At 61.0% G+C, this 18504-nt stretch overlaps 3 protein-coding genes across 4 annotated transcripts; 2 read left to right on the forward strand and 1 right to left on the reverse strand.

Moving 5' to 3' along the window:
• The first annotated feature begins 201 nt into the window (after positions 1 to 201).
• Positions 202 to 6691, forward strand: EFEMP2 (EGF containing fibulin extracellular matrix protein 2). Its single transcript, XM_037840029.1, has 11 exons — positions 202 to 362; positions 660 to 771; positions 1003 to 1051; positions 1649 to 1855; positions 2322 to 2444; positions 2731 to 2847; positions 2994 to 3113; positions 4353 to 4472; positions 4556 to 4682; positions 4929 to 5124; positions 6003 to 6691. The coding sequence occupies exons 2-11, from the start codon at positions 661 to 663 to the stop codon at positions 6162 to 6164; spliced, it is 1332 nt and encodes a 443-aa protein (XP_037695957.1). The 5' UTR covers positions 202 to 362; position 660; the 3' UTR covers positions 6165 to 6691.
• A 59-nt stretch (positions 6692 to 6750) lies between these two features.
• Positions 6751 to 12705, reverse strand: MUS81 (MUS81 structure-specific endonuclease subunit). The gene is made up of 16 exons (XM_037840028.1): positions 12201 to 12705; positions 11983 to 12112; positions 11671 to 11756; positions 11035 to 11133; positions 10830 to 10898; positions 10599 to 10684; positions 9931 to 10071; positions 9634 to 9729; positions 9421 to 9542; positions 9239 to 9336; positions 8561 to 8677; positions 8366 to 8461; positions 8082 to 8210; positions 7877 to 7980; positions 7215 to 7298; positions 6751 to 7140 (listed from the first exon to the last, which is right to left on the reverse strand). Exons 1-16 carry the CDS (start codon positions 12333 to 12335, stop codon positions 7074 to 7076), a joined length of 1659 nt encoding a protein of 552 aa, XP_037695956.1. The 5' UTR covers positions 12336 to 12705; the 3' UTR covers positions 6751 to 7073.
• Positions 12706 to 14828: 2123 nt separating this feature from the next.
• Positions 14829 to 18337, forward strand: CFL1 (cofilin 1). Of its 2 annotated transcripts, none has more exons than XM_037838422.1 (4): positions 14829 to 14985; positions 16820 to 17127; positions 17371 to 17447; positions 17668 to 18337. In XM_037838422.1, the coding sequence occupies exons 1-4, from the start codon at positions 14983 to 14985 to the stop codon at positions 17778 to 17780; spliced, it is 501 nt and encodes a 166-aa protein (XP_037694350.1). In that variant the 5' UTR covers positions 14829 to 14982; the 3' UTR covers positions 17781 to 18337. The 2 variants fall into 2 exon arrangements, with proteins under 2 accessions (XP_037694350.1, XP_037694351.1); XM_037838423.1 differs by lacking the exon at positions 14829 to 14985 and adding an exon at positions 16090 to 16108.
• Positions 18338 to 18504: the final 167 nt, after the last annotated feature.

Raw genomic sequence — 18504 nt, forward strand, 5'->3', positions numbered from 1 at the left:
CTGGGTGAGTCTGGGGCCTGGCATAAGGGTCAATGGCCCCGGGATCAAGAGCGAGGGGATTCTGGTCCGACTCCGGGAGGCGGCTCCGGGCAGCGCCGCGGGGGACCGGGTGGGGGCCTGCGGCCGGCCAGGGGCGGAGAAGCGGGGGGTCGGGGTCCCTCCCCCTGGCGCGGGCTCAGGAATCCGCCAAGAGGCGGGCGGAGGCGCCGGGGTGGGCCGCGCCGCGGCGGGCGGGCGGGGGGGCGCTTCCTGGGGCCGCGCGTCCAGGGAGCTGCGCCGTCCGTCGGTCCGTCCGCCCGCAGGCGCTGCCCGAGCCACCCGAGCCACCGGAGCCGCGGGCCGCGGGGGCGTCGCGGGCCCAAGTGAGTGGCCGCCCATGGCGGGAGGGCGCGGGCCGGAGTCCCGGCCGAGTCGGCGGAAGGGAGCAGGCGAGAGGCCCGCGCTCTAAGGCCCGCGCCGCGGGGGGACCGGGGCAGAGGCGGGGCGGCCGGGGCGGGTGAGGGCCGGGACCTGGGCCTGCGGAGGAGCCGGCCCCCGACCCTGAGAGGCTCCTGCACTCCAAGCCCGGTCCTGACCGGGGGGCGGCTGGGACCAGGGCTCTGGGTGCTGGGACGGGGATCAGAAGCGCCCTGACTGGCACCCACCACCTCCAACCCCAGGATGCTCCCCTTCGCCTCCTGCCTCCCCGGGTCTCTGCTGCTCTGGACGCTGCTGCTGTTGCTCTTGGGGACAGCATCTCCCCAGGATTCGGAGGAGCCCGACAGCTACACGGTGGGATTGGTGGGGCCACTGGCAGGGGTTGGGCTGGGCAGGGACACTGAGACCAGGACCCTTGGGTGGCTGCTGCTTGGGGCAAGACTCTCCCCTCCCCTGGTTGGTGGAACAGCTGGGGGCCATTGTTTGGAGCAGGCTTGGGGGGTGGCCGGGCTTGGGCCCCGATCTTGGCCTGGCCAGTTGGAACGGACTGGGGGTGACCACTGGCCACCTCTGGTTCCGTTCCAGGAATGCACAGATGGTTATGAGTGGGACCCTGGTAGCCAGCACTGCCGGGGTGAGTGTGCCTGCAGGATCTGTCCTCCCCCAGGAGCCAGGGAAGGGGAAAGCTACTTCCCCAGGACAAGCCCACCGCCTGGAGCTGCAGTGGGAGCCCAGTGGCCTGTCCTCTGCCCGGCTCTGCTGGGTCAAGGCCAGCTCTGGTTCTCTGGGGGCCAGCTCAGCAAGGAGTGGGGAGCCATCCAGGCCCCTCCCTCCCTGAGAAATCCAGGAAACCCTGCCCCCACCTCCAGTAGGCAAAAGAAGAGCTGGGTCTGGTACACCCTCCTGAACCACTCCCCTGTCCCAACTCTGGGTCCCATCAGAGCCCAGGAGGGCATTGTCCACAGGGGTGGGTAAGGAGATCTGCAGGTCTCTCTTGGGCTGAGCCGGGGCCAGGGTTAGGGCTTTGGAGATAGATAGAGACCCACTTGGGGGTAGGAGAACAGGGCAACACTGGGGAGGCGTCCTGGGCAGGCAGCCTGAGCTTATTGAATAGAGAGGGAAGGTCCTGCTGGGTCACAGGGCCCAGAGAAGACCGAGCTGGGCCCATGTCCCCACCCCACCCCCAGGGCCAGCCCAGGGAATGGCTGTGCCCACGGGCCCTTCTCCGCAGATGTCAATGAGTGCCTGACCATCCCCGAGGCCTGCAAGGGGGAAATGAAATGCATCAACCATTACGGGGGCTACCTGTGCCTGCCCCGCTCGGCTGCTGTCATCAACGACCTGCATAGCGAGGGACCCCCGCCACCTGTGCCTCCTGCTTCCCACCCCAACCCCTGTCCACCAGGCTATGAGCCCGACGAGCAGGAGAGCTGTGTGGGTGAGCGGGGAACCTTGGGTCCGTCTCCTGCTCAGCTGCCTCCGTGGCTCTGCAAGGCCACTGGGACGATGTCCAGACCCTCATCCTCATTTGTGGGGCCTGCCCCAGGTGGCTCCAGCTTGTGGCCCACAGCCCCTGCCAGCCCCTGGGAGCCAAGGGCCCCGGAGGAAGGAGAGGGTGGAGAGGGTGCGGTGTTTCCGGCAGGTGGGGAGGCTGGGTGGGGGCCAGGGCCTTGTTTCCTCTCCTCTTTTACAGCTTAGGGGTGTCCTTCCCATTGGCTCCCAGGTTGCTGGCCTGTCATTGGTAGGGTTGGGGAGGGTCTATCCCAGGGCTTCCAGTTGCGGGGGTGCCAGTTAGGTACCGCACCCACCCGTGTGAGTGCTGACCTGTCCTCCCACAGTGAGGTGTCTGTCCTGTTGGGGGGCACATGGGCTCCCAGGTGGGGGCTGAGCAGTGTTTCCCACAGACATGGACGAGTGTGACCAGGCCCTGCATGACTGTCGCCCCAGCCAGCAGTGCCATAACCTGCCCGGCTCCTACCAGTGCACCTGCCCCGACGGCTATCGCAAGATTGGGCCAGAGTGCGTGGGTATGTCCGGGAGGGCCTGCTCCGCTCGACGCCCTGCTCTGAGCCCCTGGTCTGGCTTTCACCTAGCGCCCCAGGAAGAATTCGGCTTCGCCCCAGTCCCCTGTCTCCTCTGCCATCCCGTCAACCCAACACAGAGGACTGGATGGGTGTGTGTGGGGGACTTGCTGACCTGGCTCAGCCTAGCCCCCCAGAGACAGGCAGGACTCTGGGTGGTGGGGTCTTGAGTCCCAGCCAGCTTGGGTGCCACGTGACCTCTGACTCCTGTCCTCTCCCCCTGCCTCCCTAGACATAGATGAGTGCCGCTACCGCTACTGCCAGCACCGCTGCGTGAACTTGCCTGGTTCCTTCAGCTGCCAGTGTGAGCCCGGCTTCCAGCTGGGACCCAACAACCGCTCCTGTGTGGGTGAGACTGCACTGGGCCAGGCTCCTGGATCCTGGGCAGGGCAGTGTGGGCTGGGGGGACTCCCCTCCAGACTGGCCCAGGTGGGGTAGGGGCTTTTGGCTGCTCCTCTGCTTTCACCCCTCCCCTGTTTTTGCTGGCACCCCCAGATGTGAATGAGTGTGACATGGGGGCCCCGTGTGAGCAGCGCTGCTTCAATTCCTATGGGACCTTCCTGTGTCGCTGCCACCAGGGCTACGAGCTGCACCGGGATGGCTTCTCCTGCAACGGTGAGACCTCTACCCATGCCACATATTCCTCCTCCTGGTCCCTAGGCCCTGTATTACCCACACCTCCTGCCCCTATTTGGTGTCTTCACTTCCTGTCCACAGCACCTACCTCCTGTATGCTCCGCCTGGGGCTGGTTGCAGGGCACTTGCACATCTGCCCACGAGAGCTCCCTGCCTGGTGGGGAACGCACAGAGGGGAATATGAAGGTCCCCACTGAAGCTTGCCAGGAGCAAGCTGTGCTCCCTGCGAGTCAGGCTGACCTGCTTCCAAATCCTGGGGCAAGTCACTCTTCTCTGTGAGTCTGTTTCTTCAGTAAAATGGGTTGTCTTGAGGATTAATTGGGAAAATAAGAACAGATGGGCTCCATCGAGTCTTCAGCAGTAACGCTTTAAGGTAAACTGTGACATTTATTGGGAATTGACCTTGGCAGTGTGCTTTACTGACGTATTTTGCTTCATTTAATACCGTCAACAACTCTATAAGGTAAGTATAATTTTTTTCCCTTCGTCTGCGAAATGAAGGCAGTGTTGTTGGGAGGATTACAAAAAAAATAAGTATAAAGCCCAGGATAAATGATTACTCTCATTATACAACTAAGAAAGGTTAAGTGATTTGTCCAAGGTCACACAGCTAGGGTGAGGTGGGGCCAGGGCTGACACTGGACTTCTCACTCCATGTCCACTGGTCTTCTACCCTGTTTACATGATGCTTTGCTGACGAGTAAGGCCCCACTGGTGCGTGGCTCAGTGCTAGGCAGTCTGAGGGCAAATCTGGCCCCTCCTGTGGGGCTCACGGTTGGCAGGAGGTGAGTGGGCGTGTGCCCTGACTCTGGGTTGTAAGAGTTGAGCAAGTTATTGAAAATCAGAGTAGGCTGGGCCCTCAAGTCTCTTCTAGGCTAACCCACTCATTTTACTCACAGGGAAACTGAGGTTCCCCCAAAGCAGTCGGTAGGATTCAAACCCAGGCCTCCAGGTCCCTGGTGCTTATATTTAGTATCTTCCTACTGTCCTGGGGCAAAGAGAGAGGTCTGAGGGCTGGGGCAGCCTGGGCAGACCTTTGTTTGACTCTTCTGCCCCCAACTGAGTTCTGCAGGGCTTGTCTCATTCCCCTCTGCCTTCCCACGCTGGGCCTCTCGCAGCAAATGTCTGTGGAACTGGACTGAGATGATCCCCCCTGGCCCAGGGTCCTCCTGCCTGCCTTCAGGCCACCTCCATGTGTCCACCCCCATCCTTTCTCAGATATCAATGAGTGCAGCTACTCCAATTACCTCTGCCAGTACCGCTGTGTGAATGAGCCAGGCCGCTTCTCCTGTCACTGCCCCCAGGGTTACCAGTTGCTGGCCACACGCCTCTGCCAAGGTACAGGTGGCCCGGCCAGGGCAGGGTGGTGACAGGGGCTGACCATCTGACACCAGGGTGCCAGCCACTCCCCTCTGGCACAGACATTGATGAGTGCGAGTTGGGGACGCACCAATGCTCTGAGGCCCAGACCTGCGTCAACTTCTACGGGGGCTACCGCTGCGTGGACGCCAACCGCTGCGTGGAGCCATATGTCCAGGTGTCTGACAAGTGAGTCAATTCGATGCTGGGCCCCCAGAAACTACAGCTCCCAGCGGGCTTTGGGGCTGACTGGCGTCTTCCCCCCCACCTCAATCCCCACCTCTGATGGGAGTTGTAGTCCGTCTTGGCTAAACCGTGCCCACTTGTATAGCAGGAAGTGGGAGGATCCACCGTGCCCCACTTTTGGAGATGGGCAAAATGGGGGGGGTGGGCGGGCTAGGACTTCATTCGTGTCCCGCATCTTGGGGTCTCTAGCCGCTGCCTCTGTCCGACTTCCAACCCCCTGTGCCGGGAGCAGCCTTCTTCCATCGTGCACCGCTACATGAGCATCACCTCGGAGCGCAGCGTGCCCGCCGACGTGTTCCAGATCCAGGCGACGTCCGTCTACCCCGGCGCTTACAACGCCTTTCACATCCGTGCGGGAAACTCGCAGGGGGACTTCTACATTCGGGTAAGTCTTTCCCCACTCCCACTCCTCGACTGGCACGCTTGATCCTTAATTTAAAGTGGGAAAAGTGGTTATGCAGCGAGGTCCCGCCCTTTTCCCTGAGCCCCGCCCCCGGGAGGCTGGACTTCAGTGGGAAGCTGGGGGTGTTTCGCAGCTGCTGTGGTCCAAGCGCAGGTTCGCACGCGGGAGGTTGAGTCCTGTGTTGGTTCTCCCTATCTGGGCTGGGTTTCTTCACCCATAAAACAAGGGTGAGAGGCCTTCCAAGGTCCCACGCACATCAGAGAAGCAGGGAAGGGTGGGCAAGTGGAGCTGGGCCTTGAAGCCGCAGCAGGGGCTGGTGCAAGGGCCTGGGGCAGAGTCTGCTCTCTGCTGGCAGAGCCGCCAGGTGTGGCTTAGTGAGAGGAGCAGAGGCGGGCGAGCGTCTTGAATCCGAGGCCCTCGTGCTGTATTGGGCATAAAAGGGGTTTGTCTGGTAGCAGTGCCTTTTCTTTTGGAAATAGAATGCTTTGGGGGGAGGGGCGGAGGGAGCCTGCCTGCTCCAGGTCACCAAAGGCCCCTCCAATCCCAGGAGTCTCCTACGTGGCCTTGTCTCATGTGTCAGTCACCCATTAACCCCGCTTAGAGGAAGAACCAGCCGGCAATGGTGGGAAGAGCATCGAGGGAGGCTTCTGAAAGGAGGGGAGGAGAGGACGAGGGTGGCCATGCACAACTTCTGCCACCACCAGCTGAGGAGTGGGGGTCACAGCCTGGCCAGGGCCCTCCTCCTGCTCGTGGTCAGCGGCTGAGGGTGCAAGGCCCAGGAGGTGGGGGTGGGGTCAGGCCCTTGCACATAGTTGACACCATCCGTGCACCCTCCCCGACCCACCCACTGTGCCCTGCAGCAAATCAACAATGTCAGCGCCATGCTGGTCCTTGCCCGGCCGGTGACAGGTCCCCGGGAATATGTGCTGGATCTGGAGATGGTCACCATGAATTCCCTCATGAGCTACCGGGCCAGCTCTGTCCTGCGACTCACCGTCTTCGTGGGGGCCTACACCTTCTGAGGAGATTACTGGCCTCCAGGAAGGGCTGCCCTCCCCGCAGACCCCTGCAGCCATGGAGCCTGGGGCTCAGGGGTGACTGTGCTCTGCCAAAAGGGAAGATGTTGTGAAGGGCGCAGAGGAAGGCAATAAAGGGACAAAGAAGACATCCTGGTGGCTGAGGTGGGTGGGGACCCTGCAGTGAGTCCCAGATTGGGGGAGGGGGCAGGCCCACGGGAGGCAGGGCCAAGTCTGCCTAAAGGGGGCTCTGCTCAGGCCGACGGGCTCCAATGGCGGGACCTGGGAGCCACATCCTCGAGGCCGATACAGGCTTATGTACCATGGGTATCAGGCTCACCCTGGGTGGGGGAGGAGGTAATATGGCAAGCGGAGATTTGGGCTTGGCTAGGGTGCAGGGGGCCAGAGAACCCCTGCTTGGGGAGCGCCAGAGGGCCCTGGGTTCCAGTCCTCACTTGGTCTCACACTATGAACTTGGCCAAACTCTGGTAGCTGTGCCTCAGCCTTCCCATCCATAAAGTAAGGCGACTGGATCGTCAGTGGTTTGCAAACTTTTCTTTTTCAGATTAGAGAATCGTTTATCAAAGGGAACTTTATTTAACCAGGGCCCTTCTGATTACATCAATTAGATTCCAAGTTGCAATGCCCCACTGACCCCATCTCCTGGCAGCCTCCGTGATCCACCACAGAACCCCAGGGTCCGGAGGAGCTTAGTTTAAAAACCAATGGATCGGAGCAGATGATCTCCCCAGTTCTGCCTGGATGGTTTATAAGGCCTCTGGGGCCTGGCACACCCCTCCATAACGCAACAGGCTGCGTGCACTTAAGATATTTATTGAAGTCCAAAAGATTGTGGTTAAAAGGCTGGCAGGCCCAGCTGGAGGGATGACAGGGCAGGACTCGCTCGTGCGCGGCTCAGGTCAGGGGGACGCGGCTGCAGTAGAGCTGGGACAAGGTCCTGCTCAGAGTGGGCCCCAGATTCCTGCAGGAAGAGAGGCTGATGGGGGGAGCCCTGGTCCCAGGCTACTCTGTCCAAATTCTGTCCCTTGCCCTCACCTCTGCAGGCGCCCACACTTGATGGTGCTCAGCAGGGTCTCCTGTTCCTTGGGGGTGGCACAGGCGTCATAGGCGGCCAGGAGCCTGGGGGTGGGTAATTGAGTTTCTGAGGCTTGACAATGGCTGACTGCTGGCCCACTCTTAGCCTGGCTCGGGGCCAGCACCACGGGAGGAGACAAGGCAGGAGGGGGCCAGTGTGGGTTAGAGGGGCCAGGCTCACAGTGCCCCTTCCAGAGCCTGGCATTGAGGGCCTGCACCATCTGCTTGCCCTCCCTTCCTGTAGGCACCTGGGTGGAGCCAGCACAGGCTCCAAAGGCTCCCTGCACACATTCTTGGCCCAGCAAAATGCACACTCTTCATGGCCCGGCCCCTGTGCTCCCTCCACCAGGAAGTCCTCTCTGCTCCACCAGGTCAAATGTCTCCCTCCCTCCTGTACCTTCCCTCAGTGCTGGGGACACTGTCTGATCCTGGCTGTCTTCCACCCCCACCCCCGACCTCAGGGAGCTCCCTGGGATCCAGTCACATCTGTCTGTCTCTGGGTCTGACAGCCCATGCAGAGCCAGCCCCTACCCCCCCACCCACCCACACATAGCCCTAGGGGACATGAATTCTACACAGGGATGGCAGGGGCTGAGAACCCCCGAAGGCACCCCCAGGCCTACCTGGCAGGGGTGCTGTACCGGTCCACTAGGGCCGCTGCCTTCTCCCCACTCACTCCACGCACCTGCATCAGCTGCCGGGCAAACACCTCCCGCACAGACTGGGCCTGGGGTCGTGGGAGGGCTGTTAGGGTGGCCTGGGGCCAGGCAGGTCTGCGTCAGGGTGGCCCGGGACTGGGCCACGGGAGGAGGAACAAGGAGGCAGTACCTTGTTCTTGATGGCTCCTGCGTTGAAGTCACTGAAGGTGAGGAGTGAGCAGAGAGGGTTTGGGGAGGGCCTGGCCCCTGATTCAGGGTCCCCTGGAGTTCCCCAGGGGCGGGTGCGTAGGGTGTGGCCCTGAAGGGAGAGGAGACTGAGGCAAGGCCAGAGGTCCAGGGGACAATCTCCAGTTAGTCCTTGCCCAAACCTAGGCCTCAGTGGGGTGCCTGAGAAACGAGATCTCACGCAGCCGGCTGGGTAAGGGCCCAGTCCTGGCAGGTGCAGCTGCTCACCTGGTAAAGTCTCTGCAGGCCCCTAGTCAGGAGGGCCAGGTAGGCAGCTGACTCTTTAATGTCTGCCGTGCGCTTCACGAAGAAGCCATCGATGACCTGGGGAAGAGGTCCCAAGAGAGAGGGAAGCAGGGGGAGCTCCTGGGCCAAGCCAGGGATCGTGGGGCCCTACTGGCCTGGCCTGTCCCCCTGGCTCACCTGAGTGTTGGTGACAGCTTGCAGCAGCGTGCTCTCAGGCAGGCTGAGGTTCTGCACTGAGCCGTGTTCCTCCACCAGGTACACCCGGTGCCCCAGGCCACAGCGCTTCAGCCGGAACTGGGGAGGCAGACGGAGGGGAACAGGGAGGCTCAGGCCTGGGCTGTCCCTCATACCTCATGCAAAACCATTCTGTGACTCTGGCCCTGCCAGTTAGCCTCCTCAACCTCCCTACCACTTTCCACCAATGCTGTTCCTCTCTTCCCAAATGCCCTTCCATCCTCCCTGACTGCTGCTCATTCCTCTAGCTTCCTTCATCCACACATGGCCTCTCTGACTTTCGGGTCAGCCCAGCAACCAGCAGTGGGATGGATGAGGCCTTTGCAGTTCCAATCTAGAGGTTTGGGCCTGGTTTTTCAGAGACATGGGCTGGGTACCCCAGGGGTCTTTAATGTGACCCCGGGCCCAGTACAGACACCCTGAGCACCCCCTGCAAGCCTTGTGGGGCCTGTGGGTATCCGACCCCAGGGCTGCCCTGCAGCAGCTCTGATGGAGTGTGGCTGGAGGCCAAGGGGGTGCTGCCTCAAGGAGCCTACCCACAAGGGCCCTGGATTCATTTGGGCTGAGGGGGCACATCCTGGGGCAGGGGACAGGGAGTGAGGCCGAGGCCAGTGACCAGACCTTCTGCTCCCGGAAGCGGCCGTCGATGATGCTGCTGCACAGATCGTCCAGCCGCTTGCGCTCCACCACGTGGTCCAGAACCAGCTCTCCGGGTCTCGCTGCCAAGGCCAAGGAGGGTCCCATTGGTTCTCATTGCTCCACCCACCAGGCCCCAACTCTGATGCCCACCTGCAGCCCCTCACCTGGATCTCTGGGCCTGGTCTCCTGAGCCACCCACACAAAGTCCCCAACATGCAGCCTGCGGACCGTGTGGGGCACGTGCAGCCGCTGTAGCTCGCGGAGCAGCTCTGGCCGGTGCCCTGCTCTAGGGTTGCAAGGCGGGGACCTAGTCAAGCAGCCGCCCCCTTGGCGTCCTGTTTTATCCCCACTGCCCCCCGTTTCCCCACCTCACTCACCCTGTGGTCTCGCCAACATCCACACACAACAGCACCCTGTATTCTCCAGGTCCCAGCTCCAGCAGCGGCTGTTGGACCCCCTCTTCGCTGCCACCACTGTGGGGAGAGGCGGTTGGTGCGCGGGAGGCAAGCAACCCCAGGGCCAGGGCAGGCGTGCTCCTTCACCCACAGGTGTGGGGGTGGGGGTGGGTGGCAGCCACAGCTCAGCTGCAGGTGATGGTGGGGGTGTGGTGCTGGCCTTGTTTCAGGGTCCCCCTCCTGTTCCCCTGGGCTCCCTCTGCCTTCCCTCCCACTTACAGCTCAGCTGAGGCTGCTCCAGGCACTTCTGCCCCCTCCCCAGGGGGCTCCTCTGGCCGGACACCTGCAGCCAGTGAGCTCGGGCCCTCCGACTCGGCCAGCTTCTGGGCCAGCTCCAGGCCCTCTGGGGTCAGGGAGTACCTGGGAGATACAGTTGATGAACACAGATCTCCCTTCCCTGGAGCCTGGCAGGCTCTCCTGCCCACCCCCTGCAAGACTGGCAGCCACACCTCTTGGCGACCCTACACAAATAAGGCCCCTGGCTCCCCTCCCCTCCCTGTGCTGTCCTCACCCTGCATAGTCAGATTGGCTTCCCCTGGATCTCTCCTGCGCCATTTCTCAGGTGTGTGGTCAATATACGTCAAACTTTCCTTCTTCCCCAGCTTTGTTCTTGCTGTTCCCTCTAAAATGCCTTTTCTGCATCTCCTAGCACTGTTTTCCAAGACATGTCAAATACCACCTTCTCAGTAAAGCCTTTCTGTTTCTTCAGTAACCCGTGGCAACTCTTTTCTCTTCTATCTGTTGTCTCCATCTCTCAGACCCTCCTGGTACCCTTGCCCCAACCTCCGCAGGGCCCCATATGAGGCCTGGGAATTGCTGGGTGACCGCAGGACCCCACAAGGATGTCATGCATGCTCCCCCCCTGCCTCCCCAGTAGTTGGCCCTACCTGGCTGGCTGGTGTGTCCTGAGGATGAGGTTCTTGTGAAGGAGGGAGCGGAGGGCTGGCCAGGGTCGAGCACTCCCAGGGGCCACCTGTCAAAAGGGTGGGGAGGCCCTCAGGGAGCCAGTGATGCTACCAAGTGTCCACACTGTCTCTGCCCCCAACCCCACATACTGCTCAGTCCTGAGACAATCTCTGGGGGGCTCAGCCCCATCCTCCCCCTTCCCCAGTGCTCACCCTAGGAGCCTTCTGGGCACACCGCTGCAGCAGCTGCTCCTTGGTTAGGAAGCCAGGGCTGCCAGGACTCTGAAATCAAGACCAAAATGTTAGGGGAGGCTCACCCCCTGAGGCAGCCAAGGCCCCCCTCACCCTGCCCTGGCGGCCAGGAGCCCCACCCCACTGCCTCTGTTTCCCCCGACTCCTGGGCAGGCTGGGCACTCACCAGGTGCTCCTCGTAAAGCAGGAGCAGCACCGTTCGTGGCCCTGAATGCCGAGCTGGCCAGTAGCCACCAGAGCCTCCTGTCTTGGGCTTGGCTGGAACCTGCCAGGTACAAAGGGACTCTGAACAGTGGCTGTGTGGGAACCCCTGGCTGGGCCAGAGGACCTGAGGTTTAGGTCCTGTCTCAGTGGGCTGCAGAACTCTAGGCAAATCACTCAGCTGCCTCTGTCTTATTTGTAACATTGGTCAGAGAATGATGGGATGATTCCCTGCAAAACTTGGTTGGGACAGAGAATGGTTGTGGGGGGCTGGGGCTGCCTGGCCCAGCCTCAGTCTCCAGAACCACTGCCACTGAAGAATGTCCATAGTGAGCAACTCAGTAATGAGAACCCCAACAATATACTGTGAAAGCTTGGTCGTGGAACTTTCTCAGTGACTCTCCTGTCAACATTCCCACCTACAAATGGAAAAACAGTCTCAGAGAAGATGTCACTTGCCTAAGGCCAGGCATCAATGATGCAGAGATTTGTCCCCAGGCCTACTAAATGCCAAACTTTCCTCAAAACCACTCCCATCACTGGAGAAATCTTACTTCCGGTGACCCCATCTTCCCTGTCACTCCCCTGGCCCCCTCCTCACCCGCGTGGAAGGATCCTGGGCTTCCGCAGGTGGCCCGTCAGGGGCAGGGCTCTTTTTCCCAGGTGGTGAGCTGAGATCATGGTCACCTGCGGAGGCAGATGAGAATCATCCCCGGACCCCACGGAAATCAGGCAGGTAGGGAGGGTCTGCGATGCAGCCTGCTCAGGTCGTACGAGACAGCGGCCAGGCCCGGAGGGCCTCGGCAATTGGCTGGTGGTCAAATAGCAACTTGGACAAAGTATCCGAGATGGGCACGGAGACTGCACCTGGAAGGCGGGCGGGAGACCACCAACCCCCGACCCCTGCGCTCACCGCCCGATGCTCGGTGTTGCTGCAGCCGCTCGTCCAGCATCCGGCAGAGCCTGTCTCCGAAGTGCTGTAGGATCTTAGCTTCCTTCCCGTTGCGCAGGGGCAGTGGGTACCGCCGGAGGGAGCGCAGAGCCTGGCGGGGAGAGGGGGTGCGGGGCCAGGTCAGGGCAAGCCTCGGCGTCCCGTCCGCCAGCGCCCGCCCCCTTGGGGCCGGGACCCACCTTCTGAAATACGAAGCGCGTGCGGCGCCCCCTGCTGGCTGCCTCGTCCCGCCACTCGGTCAGCCAGCGGACGAAGAGCGGATTGGGACAAGCCGGCAGTGGGCGCTTCCGGCCCAGGCGGACGGGTGCCGCCATGGGCGCCAAGGAAGCCTCCAGTCGACCGGACTGGGACGCCGCCCGCCCGGGAGTGGGATTCGAACACCTGGCTCCGAGGGGAGGCGGGGCCTCTCCGATCACGTGGTCCCACCCGCGGGGCACTAACGGGGGACCAGCCTCCCTTCCCCCTCCCCGCCTCTGCACTCCTCTAAGTGGCTGGATCCGAGCGCCGTCTCCGCGGCCAAGCGCTCCGCTCCCTCCCAGGCCCCCGCGCCTCGGCCACGCCCCTTCCGCCCACCTCAGCGTCCAGAGCGGAGTCCTCTGCGCGCCCGCGAGAGGCAAGCGGACAGCGCCCCTTGCGGCTGGGAGTGCGCGTTGGGGGCGCGCTTAACCGAGTAACCTGAATTTGGCTTCTCTCGGGTCTTGCTGTCAGTTTTTCCGCCTCACACTTGCACAGGAGGCTGGGGAGCCTGACTGGGCTTAAGAGGAGTCCAGGAGAGGGAGTGGGGGCTGGGAGACGGATGCAGGTGTATTTGCGGGAGTAATATCTACGTGGGGGTACTGAGGAGGGCACCAAGGTAAGGCAGGAGGAGCTGAAGGACCACCGGAGGAAATGGCGATCAGGAGTTGGGGGGAGGGGTTGTCACAGGGCAGAGTGGGGCCGCGAAATCAGGGACGTGCAGAAAAGGCCGAAGCCAGGAGGACCGGGTGGGATAAGGCCGAGGACAGGTAGAAGGGGACTACAAGTAGGAGGTGCTGAGCACCTGGGCGGTGAGGAGCCTGAGATGGGGTACACGTGGCTGGATCCTGGGGAGCAGGCTGCGGGTAAGAAGCCCGGACATGGGGAGAAGGGGAGAACACTTTCGCCGTTTTTGTGGCACACTGGAGGTGGGGCACTCTCGGGGGGTTTGAAGAGGGTAACCCTGCAAAGGGGTTCGAGGTTGGCCGGCACATACAAAGGAGTTGGGTACAGGGGTCTCCCCAGGGTTTTGGAGCAGATCCCAGGCCCCTCCGGCTGATATGTCGGAAGTCGCGAGGTGCAGGTCTGTAGGCCCGCCCCTCCAGACCTCACCCAGCTCGACCCTGCTACCCCTAAGCCTCTCGGGACGCCCGCCTCCCGCCGTCGCGGCCTTATAAGGAGCCAGGAGTCGGCGTTGGGGCTAGTCCCGCCCCCTCCAGTCTCCTGTCCTAATAAGGACATCTAGGGCATCCCGCGGCTGGGGGTGGGCAGGAGCGCGTCTCCAGGGTAACTGCGAAGCACCCTTTCCCCTCCCTCGTTGCGTTTGAAAACTGCGAGGCTCGAAAAAGGTGGAGCCAGCCTCCCATTCTGGCTTGGGCGCTTCTAAGAGATGGAGGTCGAGCTGCGGCCTCCCCTTCGGGCTCCCGGGAGCTCTGGGGGGTGGGGAGCGGGCAGTGCTGCGGCAGGTCCCAGATTACAACCCCCAGAATGCTCTGCGAGGTACTTCCACTCCCGGGCGTCGCGAAGACCGGGCTGCCTGCTCTCCGTTAACACCCGTTATTCTGCTTATGAGATCCAGGCCCCCAGTCCCATTTCTGGGTTTGCCTCTGACTTGTCTGCGATCTTGTCTTTTTTTGCAGGGTGTGAGGCCATGGTCCTTGTTCAGGTCAACGAAGTCTTCCCGGAGTCCTTCACCCCAAAAGGTTTATTTTGTTATGGTTTATGGTCCCACGAAGCTTGTGTCTCAGTTTTTGCGGGTATTAGATTTATCATCTAGCCGGCTCTCAACTTGAGAACAGCTACTTGGAGTGCGGAGCTTGAAGCCAAGGTATCCGAAGTGGGCACGGAGATTCGAGTCTGATTTAATATCTATTTCCTCTCCTCTGTGCCTAGTAAAAGGCACGTAAAGGATCGTTGAATTGAATGCACAAAACTTTGCCTTGCCGTTTCATTGCCCTATGGATGAATGTCTGCCAAATATGTTTAAGACAAAACTCTCAAAATTTTCCCTGTAGCTTGCCTGTCCCTTGTATTTCTTTTTCTCCTATTCTTTCTTTTTTTTTTAAGTTGCATATGGCCTTTTCTCGGGGGACAAGAGTGGCTGTGCACATGGAGGGTGCTAAGTGAATGTCTGTTAAATTGAAGGGGCCCTTGTATTTGTCATTCTCCTCGTTTTAGGACTGGATTCCAGGCCAATGGATAGTTGCTTCAGTGCAGAAAAGCAAAATCCTAACCCCACTCAAAATATCCAGACTGAGGGATCCAGAAAGTGCCAACATGGGTCTTAGGAAAATCGTTTCGCTCCGGGGTAGAGCCACAAAGTCGGGAGTCCTTTTCGTGTCATCCTTTCGGTGAGGCGCGGCCGATTGTTCCGCTCAGCGCGTTTCCTAGGAAACCACCAATGGGCGCCTTCTCCGTGCCCACTGTCCCGCCCCCCTCCCCCTCTGTTTCGGACTACACTTTCCGGCATGCAGCGCGGGGCCGGGAGGCCGGCTGCCGAGAAAGACCCGGCTTCCCACGGAGCCACAGGACGGCGCAGGACCCTCGGACTTCATTTCCCGTCGGCCCGCGCGGGGAGCGCCGGAAGCCCGCCCCGCCCCTCATTGTGCGGCTCCTACTAAACGGAAGGGGCCGGGAGAGGCCGCGTTCAGTCGGATCTCGGCAGCAGCTGCAGCGGCTCTCGTCTTTTTCGGCCCTCTTTGCTGTCTCCCTTTCGCTTCCAGAAACATGGTGAGCAGTAGGCCACAGCGTCCGAGGGGAGACGGCTGCGGGCTGGGTGTGCGTACGGCAGGGGACGGGGAGCGACGTCGGCATCTCCTTAGCTAGCGCCGCGGGCGGGACGAGGGTCTCGCGCTGAGGGGCGGGTGGCCCCGGGGTGCGCGTGCGCGCCCGCGGGCGCCGAGGAGGGCCGGCTCGGACGTCCCTCGCGCGTTCCCTGGCCTCCCCTCCCCCACCCCGCTGATGCGCCCGCGCGGACATCAGTCGTGGTGGGGGGGAGGGGTCCGGGCTCGCGCGCGCCTGCCCCTCGCGTAGCAGCCGGCGCGCGGCGGCGCGGAGAGAAGCGAGTTGGTTCCCGTGGGGCGCGCGCTCGACGGGAGCACGCGGCGCTCAAAGTCGTCCGGGGGGCGGCCAGGGGAAAGCGCGGGAGCGGTTTTGGCACGTGCGCCCCACCCTAGGGCTGTTTCTGTCTCTTCGCGTCTCCCTCTCTCGGCAGGCTAACGGGCCTGCTTCGAGAGCAGGTGGCAGGGATGCCCGCGCCTGGGAAGAGCGGGGGCGGCGCGGCCATAGCGGGGATGCTGGGGCGACGGGATCCGGATGGAGCCCTGAGTGGCTGGAATTAGAGGTGCCCCCTCCCGCGCGGAAGCGAGCGAACCCACAAAGCGAGCCGGGCCCCCGGCCCTGTATACCCGGCACGGGCTGGAACGGCGCTGTCGGCCGGCGCGTGCGCACTAGTTCAGGCCCGGCCGCGGGGGCCGGAGCCCTGGACAAGCGGGGCCATCGGCCTACCCAGATGGCCTGAGGGTGGAGCCGAGCTGAGCGAAGTGACCCAGGCGGTCACCGTCCGGGAACACCCCGCCCCCTGCGCCCGGCCCGAGCTGTCCAGATTCCTTCCTGCAGTGGATGGGGCTGAAATGCCGGTCGGCGAAGGCGGTTCTGATGGTTGAGGCCCTGTCGTGGTGCTGCCTTGGGCAAGGGTTTCTCCCTCGGGGAGGGGCTGGGCCTAACCTATCTTCTCTCCTACTCCGGAAGCGGCTGAGTCACGTGGCCGGCTTCCTCTGCAGAGAGGGGAGTACAGATTTCACCGCGGACAGTCGCGCTGTTTCCTTACTGGGACTTCCCAGGAGAACGTATGGTAGTTTAAAGAGCTCTCGGTGACTCTGGGCGCTAGAGTTTGGGTTGTTAGCTTCTACCAACGACCTCTGAGGCGTTGCACAGTTCCCAGAAGACAGAGTTGTCCCGCAGAGTCCTAGTTGGGGGATGTGATTCTCATTTTAGTTGGGGGAGACGCCACAGGGGAAGTAGATAGTTTAGGCAGTGAACTGCTTTGAGCAGTTGTTATGGTCTTGTTAGAACTGGTGAGCACAGGTAGAACTGTCTACTATTTGGGGTTCTACTTTCCCTGTTGCCTGAAACCATGGACTAGGTATTTGGGTTCTCTTATTTCTGTGAAGTTCCAGGTCAGCACTTTTCTCACAGGCTGAGATTGAGCATTCCCAGTAGGAAACGGAGTCAGTAGTCTGTGGATTCTTTTTAATTCTGGGTTCACATCTTGGCTGAGGGCCTGCTTCTCATAGGTCTTCAGTTTCCCTGCCTGTGAAATGGAAGGGGCTGTGGAACTAGATGATCTAAGGTCTCTTCCATGGCTGCCATTCTGGGGTTGTCTGCCATCTCCCATCTCGTCCTTTGGCAGGGGCTTGTGTGGGAAAATAGTGACAGTTGCCTTGGAGTGTAGGGCCAGGGACTAACTGGCATTCAGACTTGGGTTCTTTGAGAAAACAGAGAAGGAACTTCGGGGGGATTCCAGAAACCTGTTCTCATGAAGTGTATATGGCTTGTCTTCCAGGCCTCCGGTGTGGCTGTTTCTGATGGCGTCATTAAGGTGTTCAATGATATGAAGGTGCGCAAGTCGTCAACACCAGAGGAAGTGAAGAAGCGCAAGAAGGCTGTGCTTTTCTGCCTGAGTGAGGACAAAAAGAACATCATCCTGGAAGAGGGCAAGGAGATCCTGGTAGGTGATGTGGGCCATACGGTCGACGACCCCTACACCACCTTTGTCAAGATGCTGCCAGACAAGGACTGCCGCTATGCCCTTTATGATGCAACCTACGAGACAAAGGAGAGCAAGAAGGAGGACCTGGTGTTTATTTTCTGGTGAGCTCCTCATTTGGGCACTTCTTCATGTCGCCTGCCCTAGCTTTGCCTTGTCGCCCTTTTCTCGGGACGGGAGCTTTTGTGACTCCTGGTGTAACCCAGGGGTGTGTGCTTGGGGGGAGAGGGTTGTTTCAAAACACTTCAGTATCCATGGGCAATGCCAAGGTTTGAACTCATGAAAGCTGGCTAGAAGGGCTTGAGGAGGGGTTTTGCTGCAAATTCCCTGGCTCTGTTTCTCTCTAGGGCCCCTGAGTGTGCACCCCTCAAGAGCAAAATGATCTATGCTAGCTCTAAGGATGCCATCAAGAAGAAACTGACAGGTAAGAGCTGTCACTGATGCTGCTGTGTGCCCTTCTGCCTTGCTGTGGGCTGGGGTAACTGGGCTGGGGGCAGGGCCTCCTCTTTTCTCTTTCCTGACTGCTGGAAGGTAACCTTGTTCCCACCATCTGCTCTGACTGGCTCGTTCCCAGCCGCAGGAACTTTCCCCCCTCCCCACCCCAGAGCTCCCCGCTCACAGATGCTGCTCCTTCTCCCCCACAGGGATCAAGCATGAATTACAAGCAAACTGCTACGAGGAGGTCAAGGACCGTTGCACCCTGGCAGAGAAGCTGGGGGGCAGCGCCGTCATCTCCCTGGAGGGCAAGCCCTTGTGAGCCCCTCCAGCCCCCTGCCTGGAGCATCCGGCAGCCTCAGACCTGCCCGTGGGGGTTGCAGGCTGCCCCCTTCCTGCCAGACCGGAGGGGCTGGGGGGATCCCAGCAGGGGGAGGGCAGTCCCTTCACCCCAGTTGCCAAACAGCCCCACCCCCACTCCCTGGACCTTCCTTCTTCCTCCATCCCTGATGGTTCTGGCCTCCCCAAACTGCTTTTGATCTTCTGATTCCTCTTGGGTTGAAGCAGACCAAGTCTCCCCCCAGGCATCCCAGTTTGGGAGGGGGACTGTTTTTTTTTTTTTTTAACGATACCCCTTACTTCCCATCTGTTCCCCCCCCCCCTTCCCATGCTGCCAACTTCTAACCACAATACTGACTCTGTGTTTGTCTGTTTAGTTCTGTGTATAAATGGAATGTTGTGGAGATGAACCCTCCCTGTGCCCACCAGTCCTTTTCCCCCTTTCCCCTGGTCCTGGCCACTCAGGTGGAAGCAGGACTAGTAAGGAACCCTCAATTAAAAACAAACAAAAGTCAACAATAAAAAGCCTCACTAATGGGATGTGTGTCTCAGGGTGGGGGCCCAGGGGACCCTGCAGGGGAGGGAGGCTGGGAGAATGAGCAGCTTCTCCTCTCTGCCCTGCCCCCAGCCAGCCCCTCCCAGCCTGCTCTGGCCCAAGCCCTAGTTGTGCCTCCCTTTTGGGAGCTGCTACTCTGCTGTTCTGTGGG

Source organism: Choloepus didactylus, chromosome 6 (assembly GCF_015220235.1).
Source record: "Choloepus didactylus isolate mChoDid1 chromosome 6, mChoDid1.pri, whole genome shotgun sequence".
In the NCBI taxonomy this organism is placed as follows: domain Eukaryota; kingdom Metazoa; phylum Chordata; class Mammalia; order Pilosa; family Megalonychidae; genus Choloepus; species Choloepus didactylus.

What these genes read in the sequence shown, in the direction of transcription:
- MUS81 (XM_037840028.1), bottom strand. Translation starts at nt 12,335, where the DNA reads ATGGCGGCACCCGTCCGCCTGGGCCGGAAGCGCCCACTGCCGGCTTGT. An exon ending in TGCTTTACGAGGAGCACCTG is followed by an intron (nt 10,899 to 11,034) that starts GTGAGTGCCCAG and finishes TCTTGATTTCAG; the next exon opens with AGTCCTGGCAGCCCTGGCTT. An exon ending in GATGTTGGCGAGACCACAGG is followed by an intron (nt 9,543 to 9,633) that starts GTGAGTGAGGTG and finishes TTGCAACCCTAG; the next exon opens with AGCAGGGCACCGGCCAGAGC.
- CFL1 (XM_037838422.1), top strand. An exon ending in GACCTGGTGTTTATTTTCTG is followed by an intron (nt 17,128 to 17,370) that starts GTGAGCTCCTCA and finishes GTTTCTCTCTAG; the next exon opens with GGCCCCTGAGTGTGCACCCC. An exon ending in CATCAAGAAGAAACTGACAG is followed by an intron (nt 17,448 to 17,667) that starts GTAAGAGCTGTC and finishes TCTCCCCCACAG; the next exon opens with GGATCAAGCATGAATTACAA.
- EFEMP2 (XM_037840029.1), top strand. Translation starts at nt 661, where the DNA reads ATGCTCCCCTTCGCCTCCTGCCTCCCCGGGTCTCTGCTGCTCTGGACG. An exon ending in GGATGGCTTCTCCTGCAACG is followed by an intron (nt 3,114 to 4,352) that starts GTGAGACCTCTA and finishes ATCCTTTCTCAG; the next exon opens with ATATCAATGAGTGCAGCTAC. An exon ending in TATGTCCAGGTGTCTGACAA is followed by an intron (nt 4,683 to 4,928) that starts GTGAGTCAATTC and finishes TGGGGTCTCTAG; the next exon opens with CCGCTGCCTCTGTCCGACTT.